General features: G+C 41.7%; 3 protein-coding genes across 3 annotated transcripts; 2 read left to right on the top strand and 1 right to left on the bottom strand.

Moving 5' to 3' along the window:
* The first annotated feature begins 331 nt into the window (after positions 1-331).
* On the top strand, positions 332-6706 carry eif4g2a (eukaryotic translation initiation factor 4, gamma 2a). Its single transcript, XM_058628827.1, has 19 exons — positions 332-440; positions 1425-1550; positions 1668-1770; positions 1856-1987; positions 2084-2150; positions 2245-2396; positions 2509-2619; positions 2704-2886; positions 2979-3120; positions 3213-3376; positions 3471-3578; positions 3725-3835; positions 3932-4036; positions 4117-4332; positions 4422-4680; positions 4784-4988; positions 5075-5283; positions 5374-5495; positions 5607-6706. Exons 6-19 carry the CDS (start codon positions 2313-2315, stop codon positions 5670-5672), a joined length of 2085 nt encoding a protein of 694 aa, XP_058484810.1. The 5' UTR covers positions 332-440; positions 1425-1550; positions 1668-1770; positions 1856-1987; positions 2084-2150; positions 2245-2312; the 3' UTR covers positions 5673-6706.
* A 949-nt stretch (positions 6707-7655) lies between these two features.
* ctr9 (CTR9 homolog, Paf1/RNA polymerase II complex component) lies at positions 7656-15600 on the bottom strand. The gene is made up of 23 exons (XM_058628826.1): positions 15219-15600; positions 14143-14241; positions 13786-14025; positions 13574-13691; positions 13407-13496; positions 13012-13268; positions 12817-12924; positions 12507-12743; positions 12203-12421; positions 11909-12092; positions 11725-11813; positions 11452-11637; positions 10796-10883; positions 10569-10717; positions 10367-10483; positions 10122-10267; positions 9951-10022; positions 9425-9560; positions 9183-9335; positions 8959-9101; positions 8777-8873; positions 8562-8674; positions 7656-8462 (listed from the first exon to the last, which is right to left on the bottom strand). The coding sequence occupies exons 1-23, from the start codon at positions 15261-15263 to the stop codon at positions 8048-8050; spliced, it is 3501 nt and encodes a 1166-aa protein (XP_058484809.1). The 5' UTR covers positions 15264-15600; the 3' UTR covers positions 7656-8047.
* Positions 15601-16499: 899 nt separating this feature from the next.
* Positions 16500-17829, top strand: LOC131459829 (inositol 1,4,5-triphosphate receptor associated 2-like). Its single transcript, XM_058629946.1, has 5 exons — positions 16500-16641; positions 16800-16862; positions 17246-17311; positions 17414-17527; positions 17639-17829. Exons 3-5 carry the CDS (start codon positions 17293-17295, stop codon positions 17827-17829), a joined length of 324 nt encoding a protein of 107 aa, XP_058485929.1. The 5' UTR covers positions 16500-16641; positions 16800-16862; positions 17246-17292.
* Positions 17830-18235: the final 406 nt, after the last annotated feature.

Below are 18235 nucleotides of genomic sequence, written 5' to 3' on the forward strand. Positions count from 1 at the left end.
ACTGAACTGCTGTGCTCACAGGCCTTTTACGAGCTGCAAACGCCTTGAATTCAGCTTCCTGGATGTACATGTTGTTGTTGGTCACCATCGCATATTAAATCATGTAATCTGATGTGAGGATGAGACATTAAAATAAAGTTTCTGACGTGTTTGTGTATATACTGTATTTGCTAATTCAAAATAGAACAGATACTTGTTTGGTTTGTTAATTGCGTTGTTTCAGAGTGTGTGTGTGTGTGTGTTTTTTGCTCTGGTTAAAGAACATTCCTTTGTGTTTTTCTGTTCCCTTAATGTTTTAGCTCATCTATTGTGTTCTTGTCTATTGTTCCAGGTCCGCTTTTTTCCTTCACCATTCCCAGTCATAAATTCTTTTCAGGTATTATTTGTCAAGCCGCCAAAGTGGAGAGTGTCGTCGCAACAGGGGGTCCTTCTCGTTTCAGGTATTGCACATAGTAACACTTAGTAAATACATTTTAGTGTAAAACACTCTTAAACAGCTCACATTTAAAACTTGGGGTCTCAACTTATATGGAGAGTTAAAATATTCCTTTTTTTTTCTTTTTGGTATCACAGTGTAGGGGGAGGAGGTGGGGGTGCACCTCAGCACTATCCCAAGACTGTCGGCAACAGGTGATTTATTTAAATCTTTTCCCATAAATTTTCCTTTCATTTTGAGCACTTAGTAATTATATATTAAATCCATAAGCCTCTTATTTTGACCTTTTAATTTTCATTCTTGCACGGGTGTTTTATGTCAATTCATCTGGGGAAAGTTGGTGCCTCTTTATTGCTTCTCCACCACTGATTGTGTCTTGTCTTAAACAGAAAACTAAGCATTCTACACCTTTTTGGCGTGGCATTTTTTTGGTTCTTTGTAGAGAAGAAGCTTCAATCACCGGCGACAGAAAAATAATTTGGACTATGTAGAATGGTTCATTGTTAAAATTAAGTTTTTAGCTAAAGTCTCCAGTGTTTCATTTGTACTATTAGACTGCCTTTTGGCATTTTGGTCAGAAAAATCTCCTTGAGCTATTATGTTTTGTCATTGTTAAAGTCATTAGTTGTGACCCTAATTTGACCATTTAGTCATTTTCATGTGAATCATTTACATGTTCCTTTTGGTTGGGGACGGCATGTGTAGACAACAAAACACAATCCTTTTTTATCACCTTAGGTCACAGTTAAAAAAGGCCCAAATCAACACAATCTAAAAAGCGTTAAACACTAACATTTTGTAATAATTGAAGAATTATAATTATGGAATATTCTACACTTTTTTCATAATTTGATATTTTTCCTGACCTTGCAATAACAATGTCTTTGCTACTCAGCTGCAATGAGACAGGGCCACATACATGGTTGCATGGTTTTCATATTAAAGTATCCGTATTGTAACATGTTGCTGCAAATTGTGTTTATTATAGCGAGTTCCTGGGGAAGACTCCAGGTTCTAGCGTTCAGAGATGGGTACCTTCTCGCTGCACTAGACGAGATGCAATCCCCTCCAAAGACAACGGGCAAAATGACGCAACCTTCAGGAAAGTGAGAGGGTAAGTTTCTTTTGAAGTCATTTCAGGTGCACTGACAATGCACCTCATCACTTTTGGATTTACCTTTTGAAGCCTAAATTGCAATTCCTGTTTAACCACCTTGTTTCTCTGCATTAGCATCCTTAATAAGTTGACTCCGGAAAAGTTTGACAAACTATGTCTGGAGCTCCTTCATGTGGGCGTAGAATCAAAAGTTATCTTGAAGGGAACCATCTTGTTGGTGAGTTATATCTTTAACCCTCTCCTCTGTCATTCCCTTGACCTGTTGCAATGGAGATATAATCTGTTGTCGTCGCCGTCTATAGATTGTTGACAAAGCCCTGGAAGAGCCCAAGTACAGCCAGTTATACGCTCAGCTATGTCGCCGCTTGTCTGAGGATGCACCAAACTTTGAACCGCCAACAACAGAAAGTCAAGCAACACAAAAGCAGAATACTGTAAGTTTTTGTTTTATAGAAGGAGTTTATTAATGTGTTTATAGATTTGGGATGTGTAGATTTGAACAAGGCCTTGTTTTTTGTTTTTTTTCCCAGACCTTCAGACGGCTTCTGATTTCCAAGCTTCAAGATGAGTTTGAGAACCGTGCCAGAAATGTTGACCGTAAGTGTAATGTTTGATACCCATTGCTGGTACAAATTTTGTCTGTTTTTATGTTCGGGTTGTTTCTTATTTATCGTTTTTTTTTTTTCTGTAGTCTTTGACAAAGATGATGCCCCACTCACCCCAGAGGAGGAGGAACAGCGTGCTATTGCAAAGATCAAGATGCTGGGCAACATCAAATTCATTGGTGAACTTGGCAAACTCAGCCTTATCCACGAATCAATCCTTCACAAGTGTATTAAAACGGTAAGTCTTGTTGAATCACATTTTAAGTTTAGGCATTATATCCGTCTCCTTGTGCCAAAAATGTATGGACGTTTTATTAATTTATTGGGTTTTTTTTGTATTACTACTTCAGCTCTTGGAGAAGAAGAAAAGGGTTCAATTTGTGGATATGGGGGATGATTTGGAATGCCTCTGTCAGATAATGAAAACGGTGGGACCTAAGCTTGATCATGAAAAGGCCAGGGTGAGTATACGGTAACATCCAAATTAGTTTCATCCTAAATTTTCCTTTTGAGCTATTTATTAACTAGGAAAACTCCCATTTCAGTCCTTGATGAATCAGTACTTTAGCCGCATGAAGTCCTTAATAAACAACAAGGACCTGCCTGCGAGGATTCGTTTCCTGCTGCAGAACACGGTGGAGATGCGTGCAAACAACTGGAAAGCCCGCAAGGCTTATGTTGACAACGGACCAAAGACGATCAGCCAAGTTCGTCAGGATGCAGTAAAGGTTAGTCCAGTTTAGGGTGACCTTTGTCGCATATAATACCAGGGCTCTGGGTAGGGTTAGGGTTAACCGTCGCTCCTGTTTTGTCTTTGCAGGATTTGGGTGTGTTTATTCCGCCTCCCAACGATGCAATGAGGAATGACTACTTCATGGACAGTTCCTCCTTCCTGCCAACAAGAATCAAGTTTGACAGGGAAATGCTCGGTGGGCTGGCTGATATGTTTGGACAAATGCCTGGTAAGTCGTGTCCCTTTTTTTTAAATGGCAAAAATTGCTGTTTTCTAACGTGTCTGAGTTGTTAATAATTAATGGGTTTTTCTCTTGTGTAGGAAGTGGCATTGGTACAGGTCCAGGAGTCATTCAGGACCACTATTCACCAACCATGGGGCGTCACCGCACAAACCCACTCTTCAATGGCCATATTGGAAATGGCAACGCTTCACACCAACCTCAGTTTGAAGCAGGAAGCAAACCTTTCATAAAAACAAATCAGGTACATCTTGTTTTGTACTTTTGTGTTTTTTTTTTTATGTCATGGTAAATCTGTATGATTGTTACTAACTTGTGCTGTGAAATCTCTCTGACAGGGACAAAGTTCACCAGTTTTCAACCATAAACAGAATCACTCAGGTCCGATGCAGTCTAAGGATATGTCCTCACGATTCGTCAAGAAAGGAAAAGTTAATGTTGATGAGGTACAACTTTCCTCTGTTCTGGTTTCATGTGATCCTGGCTCCCTTGTGTTGGGTTGAGATAAATCTCGTTGTTAAAAACATTACTCCATGCTTCTTCACCAGCGTGTCCTTTATTATAAACGCTGTCTTTTATTTCCCTTTTTCAGATCAGTCTGAGGCCAGCGCAGTCTTTCATCTTGAGCAAAAAACAAGTGCCAAAGCTGCAGCCACAGATGAGTATGATCCCACCAAGTGCCCAAGGTTTAACACTGGGACAGGTAACCTTTTTTTTCTTAAGAGGAATAAACTGAAATTGGCATGTTTACGTGGTAGTTTCCAGGGAAGTGTGAACTCATGTGGCCTTTTCTTTGTAGTCTCCTCAGCTTGGCTTGAAGACCAATCCTCTTCCTATTCAGGAAAAACCATCAAAGTCGGTTAAAAAAGCTCCACCTACAAAGGAAGAGTTGCACAAAATGACAGTAAGTTCCTGACTGTATGATATTCTGGATACACAGTGTCTGCGCACACACTAAATCTTAACTGGTCCATTTCATTTCAGGAGACACTGCTAACAGACTACCTGAATAACAAGAACACTGAAGAGGCATTGAACGCTGTGAAGGACATGAAGGCTCCCAAGTACTTTTTGTCCGAGATGCTGAACAAGATCATAATTCACTCTCTTGATCGTTCGGATGAGGATAAAGAACACTCCAGCACCCTGATCCATGCACTCTGCACAGAGGGCCTCGTTCCTGGTGAAGACCTGATGACGGTCAGTGTTATAAGACTTATACAGCATTAATGGAAGTATCTGGATGTTACTTGGTGTTTAATATCTGCGTGGTTGTTTTTTTATTACAGGCCTTTTTGAGTGTCCTGGAACAGTGTCCTAAGATTGAAGAAGAAATCCCATTAGTGAAGTCTTACCTGGCACAGTTTGCAGCACGTGCCATCATTGCAGACTTGGTCAGCATTGCAGACTTGGCCCATCACCTGGAGAACGGTGCACACTTCCCACTCTTCTTGCTCTGCCTGCAGCAGATGGTCAAACTGAAGGACCGCGATTGGCTGGCCGACTTGTTCCAGCAAAGTAAAATCAACATGCAGAAGATGCTGCCCGGTATGTCCACGACACATGGTCGACTTTTCAATGATTTTACAAATTAAAAAAAATGTAAATCTCTTTTACTAATTCTGCTGTTTTGGTTTTCATGTTTCTGTAGAAATCGACCAGAACAAAGACAGGATGCTGGAGATCCTGGAGGGCAAAAGTCTCAGCTTCTTGTTCCCATTGATGAAACTGGAAAAAGAGCTGCTGAAGCAGATCAAGGTGGATCCCTCTCCACAGTCCATCTACAAGTGGATCAAGGACAACATCTCCACTAAACTCCACACTGATAAAGGCTTTGTCAACATCCTTGTCACCAGGTACAGCAGTGCACAGTGACACTAACCACTTGAGTGTTGGGGTTTCTGACGGTGGATTAATTAATTAATTGCCCTCGGTCTTCCAGTTTCTTGCAGTACATCGCTTATGAACTCAACCCCGATGACGACGAAGAGCAGCTCGCTTCACCGAGTAAGGAGCAGCTGGACGAGGAGAAGCAGCTGATGCTGTCCTTCAAGCCAGTGATGCAGAAGTTCCTACACGATCACGTCTACCTTCAGGTGGCTGCGCTCTACGCCCTGCAGGTCCACTGCAACACCAAAGGCTTCCCTAAAGGTACGCACGCTCACCATTCAAGTGCAGCAGGTGTGTTCTCTACAATGTAGACGTGTTTAATGACTGTAATGGTCCCGCTCGTGTTTTCAGGCATGTTACTGCGCTACTTTGTGAACTTTTATGACATGGAGATAATTGAAGAGGAGGCCTTCCTGTCATGGAAAGAAGATATCACCCAGGAGTATCCGGGGAAGGGGAAAGCATTATTTCAGGTACGTCGTACTCCGAACATATGTACTTGCTGTGTAAAATTGGCTCCAAGTGTGTTGTACAGTGTAACTTAGCCGGCATATAATGGAGGTGTCGTGTTTGATTTGTTTCAGGTGAACCAGTGGTTGACTTGGCTGGAGACTGCAGAAGAGGAGGAGTCTGAGGAGGAAGAGTTCTGAGGAACAAGCCAGAGCCATGTGTTATCAGGATGCAATTTCTTTCTTTCCTTTTTGTGTCTGTGACCCTCTCTGTCTAAAGTTAACTCCCTCCCCACTTTTTTTACGTTTTTTTTCTTCAGCCACTGTTACAACTTGTTTCACCATGAAAAGTTAGCCAGATCAAGCCAGCTTCACCATCTTGTATTTAATGGTTTTTCCTTTTCCCGTCTTTATTTGATGTCGTACAGTAGATATTTTATACATTTCAATCATCTTGGGTTATGTTTTCTAAACAGTTGGGCGGTATTTTGCAGGAACATGTGCCAGCGCCGTAACCTGACCCATTTTTATCAGGAGTCACCAAGTGCTGCTGAAACTGTTTACAAAGAGAGAAGAGGCTCCAACATACAGCAACGAGGCTTTTCCTCAGTGTTTTATCAGCATTTGTTAAATCAGTTTTTAGACGCACTTTGCTCAACACCTTGAGTCGTTGCAATAGTGAAACTACACTTTCCTTGATTTGTTACGTCAACCCTGAGTTTTTAGATCCCTTGGTAATAATGGTTTTCTTGTGCATGAAAACAGACCATTTTGTCTCCATTCACATCTCGACCAGGTTCCGACGACTCGGTCACGATAATGGCCCGTTTTATTTGCACAGTGTGATTTACGGTCTCCCACTATAAGTTTAAATGAATCAAGAGTTTTTATAATGTCTGAAACTTTTGTGCTGTTAGGAATGAATCTGTGTGGCCTTTGCTTTTTTTAATTTATCATTAATATGGATATACCTCTAATGAATCTCAGACTATACTTGAACGGCTCGGTTTCAACACTGAGGCAGCCAAAGCTTAGTTTCCTGTGCTAGCTGTTCACCACCACATGTGGATATTTTAAGTCTGTTTGCCATATTTGTCAAGTTTTTAAATTGTCTTTTTATCCTCACAAAATTACAAAGAATGTACTGTATGTGTACACTTAGACAATTTTGGAGTGACAACGAAACTTTGGGTGTACAACTACAGATCAAGCTTGAATAAAGTTTAACAGTTAAATTGTTTTTGTCCTGAAGGTTTTTTTAAATCACTGCATTTTGTTTTGAACACATTTTTAATGAAATCAAGTGTTTTTAAATACATTTTAATTGAATTGAAATGTACTTAAAGTTAGTGTTCACGCAGCACAGGTCTGTGGTAACAGTAAACAACCCCTTATATGGACATCCTGGATGTGTGTTTATAGGTCACATAATCAGGCTTTAAAAAATGTATATTGCATTTTTAGTAGTGATAAAGTAGCAATAACTATTTTTTGTTAATAAAAACTAGCCAAGTGAACTTTGAACTGAAGTATTTTAAACAATTTAGGTGCTTTTTTCCTCCGGTGTGTTAATGTAGTTGATGAAACTGAAATATCCCCAGGTCAGGGGTGCTCAAACCTCTTTTTTAATGAGGGCCAGATTTCTGGGGGCCAATGTCCTCCAGACTTTTTTTCTCAACACAATGTTTTCAAACAATTGCACTGTTTTATAATTGAATTTTCATCGTCCCAATTATCTTTGTCTATAATTATTTTTGAATGGCAATTGTAACCAAATCTAAGTCACGCAAAAGTGAAAAGAAATGGGCTTTCTTTCAGTCACAGATGGGTTTTGAACCCAGGGACTTTTGGTTTCTAATTCCTTACCTGCTGACCTAATAGAGGCGGGCCTCTATTAGTGTATACACTGTATGTTTAAACATAGTAATGGAAAAAAGCAGCCAAACTGCTCCGTTCTAAGGGTTAAAGGTTAAGCTGCAGGATTAAATATTTGATAAAGGTACAGACAACTTACTGAGACACTTGATATTGTGATATAAGGTATATTTAGTTAAGTTAACCATTTACTCATTAATGGTCAACTGTGATGCAAACTGGTTGCACTTTAAGAAGCATTTGAAACTATTTCTTACATTTCTAGTGAGGTTACTAACATCTAAGTTGTCAATACAAATGCTTTGAGGCTTTATATGCAACCACTTTGATTTTATCCCCAGACATTTCATTTACATTATAGCTGAAAAACAGTTTTTGTGTCGATGTAACAGTCTCTCAAAATGACTTGACACCATTCCAAAGTCTTTTCTTTCTTTTTATTCAACATTTTGTTGACGCATCTTAATTTGTTTCATGTCAGCGTCTTTGTCTGACGTAAATAGAAAATTGATGTTTACGCCTTTTTAGCAAAACAAACCGTGATAAGACATTTCTAGTGAGACACGAGAAACAAACTGAAGCCGAAGCAAAAATACTTCTCTAATCTTAGTCGACACGTACGGACAGAAATCTCCACTTTGAATATAAAGTAAAAAACACAGATGTGGAGAGTTTTAAGTCTATGAGGAGGTTTCCACGCTTTAATCGCTGTCTGACGCGTCGTTGTTGGAGGCTTCAGGTTCAGACGCGTTGTCAGAGCGGCGTGGGGAGCCCTCGTTGTCTGAGCCCGCTTCAGATCCCCTATCAGATCCTCGGTCTGATGCTGCAACGGGCGAACCGGGCCGAGACTCGTCCGATCCAGATCGGCTCCTCTTGCTCTCGTTGTCCGACTGCTCAGAGTCGGACTGTCGCAGCACCCTCCTCTTCTTCCCTGGGCGGTCGCTGCCAGAGTCGTCGTCGGAGCCCGCAGAGCGGCGGGGGCTGCCTGCAGAGCGGCGGGGGCTGCCCGCCTCACTGCCGGAGGGGTTCCTCCCTCCGTCTGAGTCACTGTCGGAGGCGATGCGCTTCCTGTGGCCTCCCCCATCATCTGATCCTGAACCACTGTCTCTTTGGTTCCTGTGTGGGGGGGGAGAGAGAGAAAAGTGCAGCAATCAATGTTACTGTTCTTCTTCTTGTTTGAGAAGAGGATCTGACGTACGGGGACTCTGCTTTTACCTGTCCTCGGCTATTTTCAGTCCATCCTCATCTGAGGAGGATTCAGAGGAGGAGATGATGGCCTTCGACTTGATCTTTCCTTTGAGAGACGGTGGCAAGCGCTCAGGTTTGGCCTACATGTGACAAATGTAAGAAGCAAGAAGTGAGGCATAAAACCTTTTTTTTATATTTCATTAGAATAAAAGAGAGAGAAACTGTGGAATATCCAAAATGACCTTCTCGATCCTCTTGCGTTCTTTGGGTTTACGCTGCTTCTTAGGTCGGGATTCGCCGTCTTCATCGTCACTATCGTCGTTTCCAGCTTTCGTCGGTCTGGAACGCGGGAGAAATTGGTCATTGATAAGTGCATTTTTTTATTTTTTATTTTTAAATCATTTGGATTCACGACAGTAGTCACCTCCTCCTCTTTTTCCTCTTCTCTCCATCCTCGCCCTCGTCCTGCTCACTGCCGCTTCCGCTCTTCCTCTTCTTCTTCCTCACTGGCAGATCCTCGTCAGAGTCGTCATTGACAAACTCGTCCATGTCTCCTCCTTTCTTACGCTGTGGAAGAAAAACAAAACGATGTTACCAACACTGCGTTCCACACGGTTTCAGACTGGGCTGCAGGTTTCCAACACTCACACGTCCGCCACCGCTGCCTCCCTTCTTCTTTTCTTTGGACGATTCCTTGGAGCCCTCGGCGAAGGTGAGCAGGCCCTTGGTCTTCTCCACGTACAGAGCTCTCTGCTCCAGGAGCTTCTTCTGTTCTTCGACCTCTCTGTTCCGCTTGTCCTCCTAACAACATTCAAGCCAGACGGTTGAAGCCAAACATGAAACCATGTCGCGGCGTGTCGTACTGTTGGACGGTGGCTTTTAAACGTTACCTGTTCCTTCATCAGCTGCTGGCGCAGTTGGTCCCTCTCCTGCTCCTGTTTGGCCCGGAGCTCCTTATCCTCCTCATCTTGCTTCCTGGCTCTTGCCACGTGGTACTGAGCCTGACTCAGCAAGTCGGAGCACTGCCTGCAATCCCACAACACATCCATACCAAAGTAATATTATATCCAGTGCTGAAATCACTGGGATTTAAAGGTCCTGAGTGCAACATTCAGGAGGATTGAGCGGCTGACATTGAATACACGACACAGACGTATGTTTGTGTGGGTGTAGAATGGATTTAAATATGAAACCAGTTGGTTTTCGTAGCCTTGAAATAAGCCTTGCTTTACAGAGACTGCCATCTTGTGCCGCCATGTTTCTACAGCAGGTCTGCGTCGACATTGTGCCGTGTTATGAAAGTCAGGGTTAGTTGAAGTTTCTAACATGATTACGTTGTTTTATTTCTCAATACATTTGTATAAAACAACTTGTTGTAAGCGTCAGCATGTAACACGAGCATGAACTCAGACTGACCTTGCTTCAGAAGCAGCAAGAGCGAGGTCAAACCTCATCTTGTCTCCGGCCTTGCTGAGGTAGCTGAAATACCTGTGTGAGGAGTAGGAGGAGGAAGAAGAGGAGGAGAAAAGGGTGTTAACAGGGTGAGAAAATAGATGATAAATGAGACGGGCTGTGTGATGTCAGTACCTGTGAGCCAGCTCCAGCTCTTTGACAGCACTGAGCACAGCCTTCAAGTTGCTCTTCTCATCTTTCAGCACCAGAGTGGCCAGTCTCTGAAGCACCAGGGCCACATTGAACATCAGCACTGTGTCACTGGGTGCCACGTGGCGCGCCTTGTTTGAAACGCACCAAAAACACGTTAAACACACGTGTTTTGTTGCATAAAACAAAAGTATTGTTCGTTTTTTTTTCCCCCCCCCTCTTTATTTTACCTTGAGCAGCATCTGCTTGCACTCGTGGAGTTTACCACATTTGAAAAGCGCCCGCGCGAGGTACAGCAGCACCTCCGTGTTCTGGTATTTGTAGAACTTCTTCAGGCAGTTCTCGTACTGTGGAGCAGTTCGATGACATTTCGCTGTATTTCCAGACTCGGTAAACTTTATATAAACGGTTAACCTCGAACGAGCCTCTTACCATCTGCACGGCGCTGATGTACTGCTTTTGTTCCACATAGATGTGAGCCAGATTGAGCCACACGTCGCTGATGTCCGCCGTGGCCTCCCTCACCTGTGCAAACACGTCGCGGGCCTCTCTGTAGTAGCCCTTGTGGGCAAGGACAGCACCTGGACCAGAGAACGTATTTAAGAATGAAGACAAATGCAGAAAAATGCTGGAAAAAAAGCATTGAAAGCTTTACTGACCGATGCCATTGGCAGCGTAGAGGTTCTTGGAATCGTTGCGCAGGACTTGTTTGTAAATGGCCAACGCTCGATCCTGATGTCTCTTTTCCTGTCGAGACAGAAACGCAGATGCCAGATGTTAATGTTTTAACAGTGAGATTATTATTAAGTGACCGAGTCGTGACATAATCTCCCAGTCTGCAAACTTAATCGATTCAAAAACTCCTCTGTGTCTACATCGGTTAGACTTTTAAATAAGGCTGCTTGGGGCCAAAGGGATGTGCAATGTTTTTTTATGGCGTTTTTAACGGCTCCATTAGTGCCTTTATTGTGTTATGATAGTTATTATTATTGCTTTTATTGTATTTTATTGTATTATGAGGAGTCAAAGGCGTATATATTAATCGATTGATTGAAAACATTTCTGTATCGCATATAAGACAATAGGTTAAAGTTAAATACTTAGCAGCTGGGAAGATGTATAACTTAAAGTTAGTCGTATAACTTAAAGATAGTCGTTACTTCAAAGGTCCAGTGAGTAACATTTAAAACATAAAACATTTGAAATTGAATATACTACCCATAAATAAATTTGTATGAGTGCATAAGTGTTAAGTTAAGATAAGTGCAAATAAGGACTTTTTGTAAGGATTTCTGTTAAATAAAGCTTTCTGCACCTTCTCTCTGTCTCTGGTCGGCTGGTGCAGCGTCTGCAGCCAAACGTTACCCAGAGCCAACATGGAGTAGGTGTCGTTCTGCGTGGACGGCTGCTTCAGGATTCGTTCAAACTTCTTTTGGCCCGGCCCCCACTCCTGTTTCGCCAAGTGAAGGTTTCCAATCAGGGACCAGGCGTCGGGATGATCCTACACCGCGGAGCAAACGTCAGAGGATGAGAGCTTAGCATCAGACTTTATTTGTCCGCGTTCTCATAAAAACAGACGACAAAGTACCTGGTTGATCTGCAGGGCTTCTTTGAACCAGTCTGATGCTTCGTAAAAGTTTCCTTTGTCTCGAGCCATCGCTCCAAGACGCAAGTAACCTGTGAGCCAGAAAGTGTCAAAGATATTACAGACAAAAAAAACCTCAAGTCTTCATGGTTTCAAACTCTCTTTGTTTATACTGTGTCGCGCTTACAGTCCACGTAGTTAGGATGCTCCCTGAGAATGTTTTTGTAGAGTTTCTCAGCTTCATGGAATTCACACATAGCCTCGTACAAACGGGCCAGATTGTAGGAGGTGGTGACAGAAATGGCATTGTAGTAATGCTCGTCGTGCTCTCCCTCAGCTTTGGCCCGCTCCAGAGACGCCAGGAAATATTTCTGGAGGAGAAACAGGACCCTGACTTTGAAATATATGGATATTTGAGATGAATCAAATAATCCCAAAGTAAATGTAGCTACCATCAGGCTGGTGCATGTTGTTAACTTACCTTGGCTTCTCCAAGATTACCCAGCCTGAAGTGCAGAGCACCCAGGTTGTTGAGAATCTCAGGAGGAACATCCGCCTGCACCTTCTCCTGCAGAATTCGAGTGGCTGTGCCATAAGCAGACAGCGCTCCTTGGATGTCAGTCTGCTCCAAGATCTGCGCGAGCTCAATCCACGCCTCCACATCATCTGGATACTGCTCCGTGACCTTCTTTAAATGACCCTTAGAAAACAAAAACACACATCGAGGGTTAAAAATATATCTCTCCAACGACACACTGACATGCGTTATGTGAGAGGATACATACTTTGGCAATGTCTCTCTTCTCCTGGTCGTCAGATGTTGCATAGAGAGACCCCAGGATTTTCATGGTTTCATAGTTATTGGGGTAGGCCTTTAAAACCTTTTCGAAGCACTGTGCTGCGTTTTCCTTGTCTCTCCGGTACACGTACATCTGTCCCAAACCAAAGAAGGGCAACACGAAGGTGGACGAGGCAAACTGAGTTGCCTGGTAGTAATACTGAAACGCTTGGTCGTAATCGCCCTGAAGAGAAAAGTGTGAGATTTTAACACAGAAAATGAGCAGTATGCTCGCACGCCGCCGGGGTGGATCTTACCTGTACGTGAAACGAGCGAGCTAACTGGTAACAGCTCTCAGCCTGCATGGCTTCAACTTCAGTGTTGTGGAAAGCGTGGAGGGCCAGATGCTGCACTTTACTGTAGTCCTGATAGGAAATACACAGCACAACGTCATGAGTAAGAGCTTAAAGACACAGGTTTAGATGTGCGTAAGGATTTAACTAGTGGCTTACCTTTTTGAAGAAGAAGTGGTTAGCGAGGTGGTTGAGCACCATGGGGTTGCTGGGGTCGATGGTATAAGCCCTCGACAGGAGCTGCACGCCGTTCTTGATGGAGTCGGCCTCCTTGTTGTTGAGCTCCAACACCGCCAGACCAACGAGAGCTCCCACACACTTTGAATTCAGCTCTAGGGCACGACCGAAAGCCAGGCGAGCCTTCTCCAGTTTGTTCAGCTTAACAAAACAGTGACCCATGCCCAGTCTCACCTCCGCTGGTAAGAGACAAAAACAGATAAAGGGATTATCTATATTTTGTCTATTACTGAAATAATCCATCATCTGAAGTCATGTGATGACTTGATTCTGTCTGTAGTAGCTGCAGCAACATCAATGCAACATAAGTTGTTTACCTGGGCATCCGGGATTTGTACGTAGAGCCTTTTTGTAGTATGCTAGTGCTCCTCGATAATCCTTTTTATTAAAGGAGATGCACGCTTTACCTGTTGAACAACAATAATGTGAATAGTTCAGTCAATCACAGCAGTCAAGGCCAATCTCTGTCACTTTAATATTTTACCAAGTAAAGCAGGGATGTTATTGGTGGACTGATTGAGGACAAAGTGGAACTGAGCATCAGCCTGGTCCATCTTGTCTCCTTCCAGCAGACAGAAACAGGCTCTTCCCAATAAATGGTTCTGAGTGACACAAGAGCATATAGCATATAGCATTTTATAAAAGTGCAAAAATACAGAGGTCGCAGCACTTTTGGCTGACGGACACATTTCTTACCTGATCATACATGATGATCTTGTCTGCCATGGTATACAGCAGTGTGGCCTGCGTGATAAGCTCTTTCTTGGCATCTTTGTTCTTCTCTTTTCGTGCTTGCTGGACATAATAAGCAGCCAATGTGTCCAAACAGGTCATCTGGTCTTTCTCATGGTCTCTGTAGTCCAGGTTTCCATCGATGCGAGCTGCTTCTAAAAGCTTGACAAAATCTTCCGTTTTGCCCTGCTTGTAGTACTCCAGCTGAAAACAACAAACGGACAGTCTGTGACGTTGCTATACGTGAATCAATGTGGGTTAATGTCATCAGTGTCTTTACGATACTGTCATTAAGAGTCTGAGGTAGCTCCACTGACTCACCGCCAAAGCGATCCATATGTGCAGCTGTGTATGCTCCTGCTTCAGAATACTGATGACCTCATCTCCTTCTGGCAGCTGGTCAAAGTCGAGCTCAATGACCTGCAAGGTGCAATTTGTTTACATTACTGAGTATCAACATCTGTAAACAAGACTTGTTTAGAACATGGGGTTGGTAACGATTTTACAGCACCACCACTTAAACTGTGATAACCTTTTATGGTCTCTGAGTATATTAAAAAAATTGAGGCTGAAAAACCAACAGACGATCGTGCAGTTTACAGTAGTTTTAAAGGCAAAGGCTGACATCATCAAGGGTTTATTCTGGAGCTACAGTTACAATCATAGCAATATACATATTACAACAGATCTATACATAGCGCAAAGACTGCTTGAATCAATAAATGTAGACGTGTTTAAAATTTCACTTGGTTTTGAAATTGTATTCACTAATTTCAACAACTCAGGTAGTAAGGAATCGTTTAGAGGGCAATACGATCTTCAATTTGTAAAACAAACATTATACATATAAATATTATTTATATAGTTATAATAAAATATAAATATAATGATATATATAATATATATAAATATATATAGTATAATATAATATAATATAATATAAATAATGTTCGTCCTTTTGTACAATGTCTGCATCAGCTGTTTACTGTGTCTGAGTCTGTGGTAGCAGCCAACACAACACTTTATTTAAAGTTTACTGATACATAAACCGATGCATACTATTATTTTAAATCACACCAACGTCACCTGTACCTGTAAGCCTTTGAAGATTACTGCATTTACTGAGAAAGAAAACTACATTCACGTCAACCAACAACATATTCTAACACACTTCCATTAAACAGCAGAGACAGAATCCGTTTAAATAACTTAAACCATGATCAAAACGAACATTTATGCACGTAGTTGAAATGTTATGCTGATTTGAGACACACGAGTGTTTACATTAAACTAACATTAACGAACTAATCCTAGCTAGCGTTAGCATCGAGCATCAGAAGTAGCGCGCGGCGAGGTTCATTTTCACACACAAAAAACCTGTTTAAATGTGTTTTTACCTCATCGGTGTCCCGTAAAGGGATCTCAATGGAGCCTCGAGACATCGTGGCGGACGATAAATCCTCGCGAAAGCTGATTTATTAATTTAAAACTATCTGCTCCCCGCGGTGTAACAGTGGTTACTTCATGCTTCCGATAGGAAACAAATAAATGTTGGGAGTGCAATCACATTTGTGTCCGGCCAGAAAAAGAGACAACCTCCAACGTTGGTTCCCCGGGACATGGACGTATAGTACGACACTGGTGGAAACACGGTTGTACATTTCGATAATATGTTTTTTTTTACTCTGGTTTTAATGTGTTTTTTAAATAAATAAAAAAACTGCATAAAATGTCCAGTCGTATGTGCTGTCGTACATTAGAAAATAATATCGAAATATTGATATTTAGTCATGTTTAAGTCGCCCTGTTAAAAGCAGGTTGAGCTATGAATTTCAGGGACGTCTGTTTGTTCGTTTGTTCGTTCGTTTGTTTGTTTGTTTGTCTGTCTGTCTGTCTGTCTGTCTGTCTTTTGTTTCTCTATTTGTCTGTCTGTGTGTGTCGCTTGACAGGCTCCACAAGACTCTTGCCTTTGATGACTTTGGAACAGAGTAAAGGTAAAAGTGTGAAGCATGGTGCACGTGATGCTATTGAGTTTTAAACAATTCATTTTTATGGCAGAAAATAATAATAATACTGATGAAAACACGATAACAATAATTATGCTGAACACTGTTATTGTTTGTTAAACTGGAATCATTGAATGTTGGAAATGTCTGTAAAGTGTTTGCCAGTCAATCTAAATCGTTTATTTTTTATTTTTGCTGTACTTGTATCACCTATATTGTTATGGGGGGCTTAATTGATAAGAACATGTTTTAACTTTGTAAAGGAAAGTAGTAAAAGTTAAGTATTTGCATTTGAAAATGCATAAAATAAAATACTCCAGTTAACCACCTCAAATGTGTGTCATGTGAAATACAAACAATATTGAAAGAATAATTTTTTAGTAGCAATGTTTTTTTTTCTGAATAGATTCATAATTATTTAATTTAGTGCACACACACACACACACACACAGTTTTAGCTGAACTAACAATGTCCAAAGGTGGTAGAAATGTTTGTGGACATAAACCAGTGAATTTAAATTTCAACTTCATTAAACACATCCTTGTCACGGAGCTCTGCAGGGCAGCATTTTGACACAAGTGGGATGAGGTGGGGGAGTGGGAGAGTGTGTGTGTGTGTGGGGGGGGGGGCTGCAGGATGTCAGCTGCTTTTGATGGGAAGCAGAGGGGGGGGAAATGCATAAGAGCATCTTCAGGATAGTTTTGTGCTAACATCACAGTGAATTAGATGACGACAGGACAACCAATAATGAAAATGTAACATTTGATATTTTATGTAACAATTTCTTCAGACAGGACTGTCGGGGACCGAGAGGTAAGAAGTTATTTAATGATTTGTTTCCTCTAAAAAACACTTTTAGAACATGTTAACCTGTACTGTGTATAAGGGTTCTTTTTCTCTATTTTTAACACAGTTTTAACACAAAGTTCTCGTCATTTTGGTTTGTTTTTAATCACATTTTCCTCCTCCAGTGTAGGATGACAGTAAGTGGATGGATAATATGTAGTCTCTTGAGAAGAACCCACTGCATACATGTGAGCATGTTTCACTTCCCATCTTAATTCCTTCGTTATTTTTGGCCATTTCATGTCTGTGTCTTTGTTTCTTTGAGCAGCATGATTCAAAAAAGTAAAGGACTGATTTTGATGCAATTATCTGGGGATGTAGGTTATGGCCTAAGGAAGAAGTGATTTGATTTTGGTGGTGATACAGCCTGGTCTGGAGCCAGGATTTTCTTTTTTATAGTTGTTAACCTTGTGAAATAGCCCAGTGTATTGACCTTGTGGGAAAAATCAACAGCCTCTGCAGATGTTTGGTGATATCTTTAGTTTGCATGCATGGTTCTCCTCTTTTTGTCTGTATGTCTGTTCTGTGAGATTGTGTAAACACGAGTGAACTGTATTTAATTTAATATCAGGTGATGTAGGAACGTGAAAGTCCAGAGACTCAGGGGAGACGAGCACAATGACGGACAGCAATAATGGTACTTGTTGCAGTTAATTTACCCCTTTTATGAAAGCATAATCCTATAAATAACTGCACTGTATTAACTCGCTCTGCGTGTATTCTTCCCATGTGTGGGAAGTGTGGGAGTCACCTGGTTGTGGGACTACGCTTGAGGACAAAAATGACTCCACTGGATTCTCCGAACATGAGCTTCTCGACATCATGTACGACACGTGTAACGCCTCAGACTCAGGTACACGAGTTCATGTTGTCTTCCACAGAATTCCCCCGCTGTGGGATTAATAAAGGACTGTCTTATGAAATACTCACGTGAAATGTTTAACTGCTTCCCTCTCATCCTCAGGAGAAGTGTTGGCCTCCAACATCGTGCAGTATCTCAAGACCATGACGGCTCAGAGCACAGGGCAGGACAAACTGGCCGCTCTGCAACAGCTGCTCGACCCAGATGGTCAGGACCCACATGTGAGCAGAGACGCTTTCCACTCCACCATGAGAGAGTGGATCGCCCAGTGCAGCCAGGACAGGTGGGATTAAACGTCACGTCGATATTATTCTGGATGTCTTTGAGTGTTCAATCATCATATTCAAAGCTTTGTTTTGATTGACACTTTTGTAATCCTGATTTTTGCACTTAATTACAATGGGGAAAACAGAGCAAATATTCAAGAAAAGAACAAACTAAACACAAGAAAGAAGATGTTAAAACACAGTACACAGTGTATTCATTCTACTGCTAAAAAAAAACAGTAAAAGCTTCTTGTTTTTAAATTAAATTGCATTTATATTTTATTACTTCGACATCTCGAGACAATGTCAAATAGACAGTGTTATTTTTCCCTAAAAGGAAATTCAAGGCAAGAGGCACGAGATTCTTTGTGCACATTAATTTGCATATTAAATGTTCTGCACTAACAAAGTCTGACCTGCTCCTGTGTTTCAG

This window comes from Solea solea, chromosome 5 (genome assembly GCF_958295425.1).
Source record: "Solea solea chromosome 5, fSolSol10.1, whole genome shotgun sequence".
Lineage (NCBI taxonomy): Eukaryota > Metazoa > Chordata > Actinopteri > Pleuronectiformes > Soleidae > Solea > Solea solea.

What these genes read in the sequence shown, in the direction of transcription:
- LOC131459829 (XM_058629946.1), top strand. An exon ending in GTGTAACGCCTCAGACTCAG is followed by an intron (nt 17,528 to 17,638) that starts GTACACGAGTTC and finishes TCTCATCCTCAG; the next exon opens with GAGAAGTGTTGGCCTCCAAC.
- eif4g2a (XM_058628827.1), top strand. Translation starts at nt 2,313, where the DNA reads ATGCTGGGCAACATCAAATTCATTGGTGAACTTGGCAAACTCAGCCTT. An exon ending in TTCGTCAGGATGCAGTAAAG is followed by an intron (nt 2,887 to 2,978) that starts GTTAGTCCAGTT and finishes TTGTCTTTGCAG; the next exon opens with GATTTGGGTGTGTTTATTCC. An exon ending in AAGAGTTGCACAAAATGACA is followed by an intron (nt 4,037 to 4,116) that starts GTAAGTTCCTGA and finishes ATTTCATTTCAG; the next exon opens with GAGACACTGCTAACAGACTA.
- ctr9 (XM_058628826.1), bottom strand. Translation starts at nt 15,263, where the DNA reads ATGTCTCGAGGCTCCATTGAGATCCCTTTACGGGACACCGATGAG. An exon ending in GCATCCTAACTACGTGGACT is followed by an intron (nt 11,814 to 11,908) that starts GTAAGCGCGACA and finishes TCTGGCTCACAG; the next exon opens with GTTACTTGCGTCTTGGAGCG. An exon ending in AAGCCCTGCAGATCAACCAG is followed by an intron (nt 11,638 to 11,724) that starts GTACTTTGTCGT and finishes TCCGCGGTGTAG; the next exon opens with GATCATCCCGACGCCTGGTC.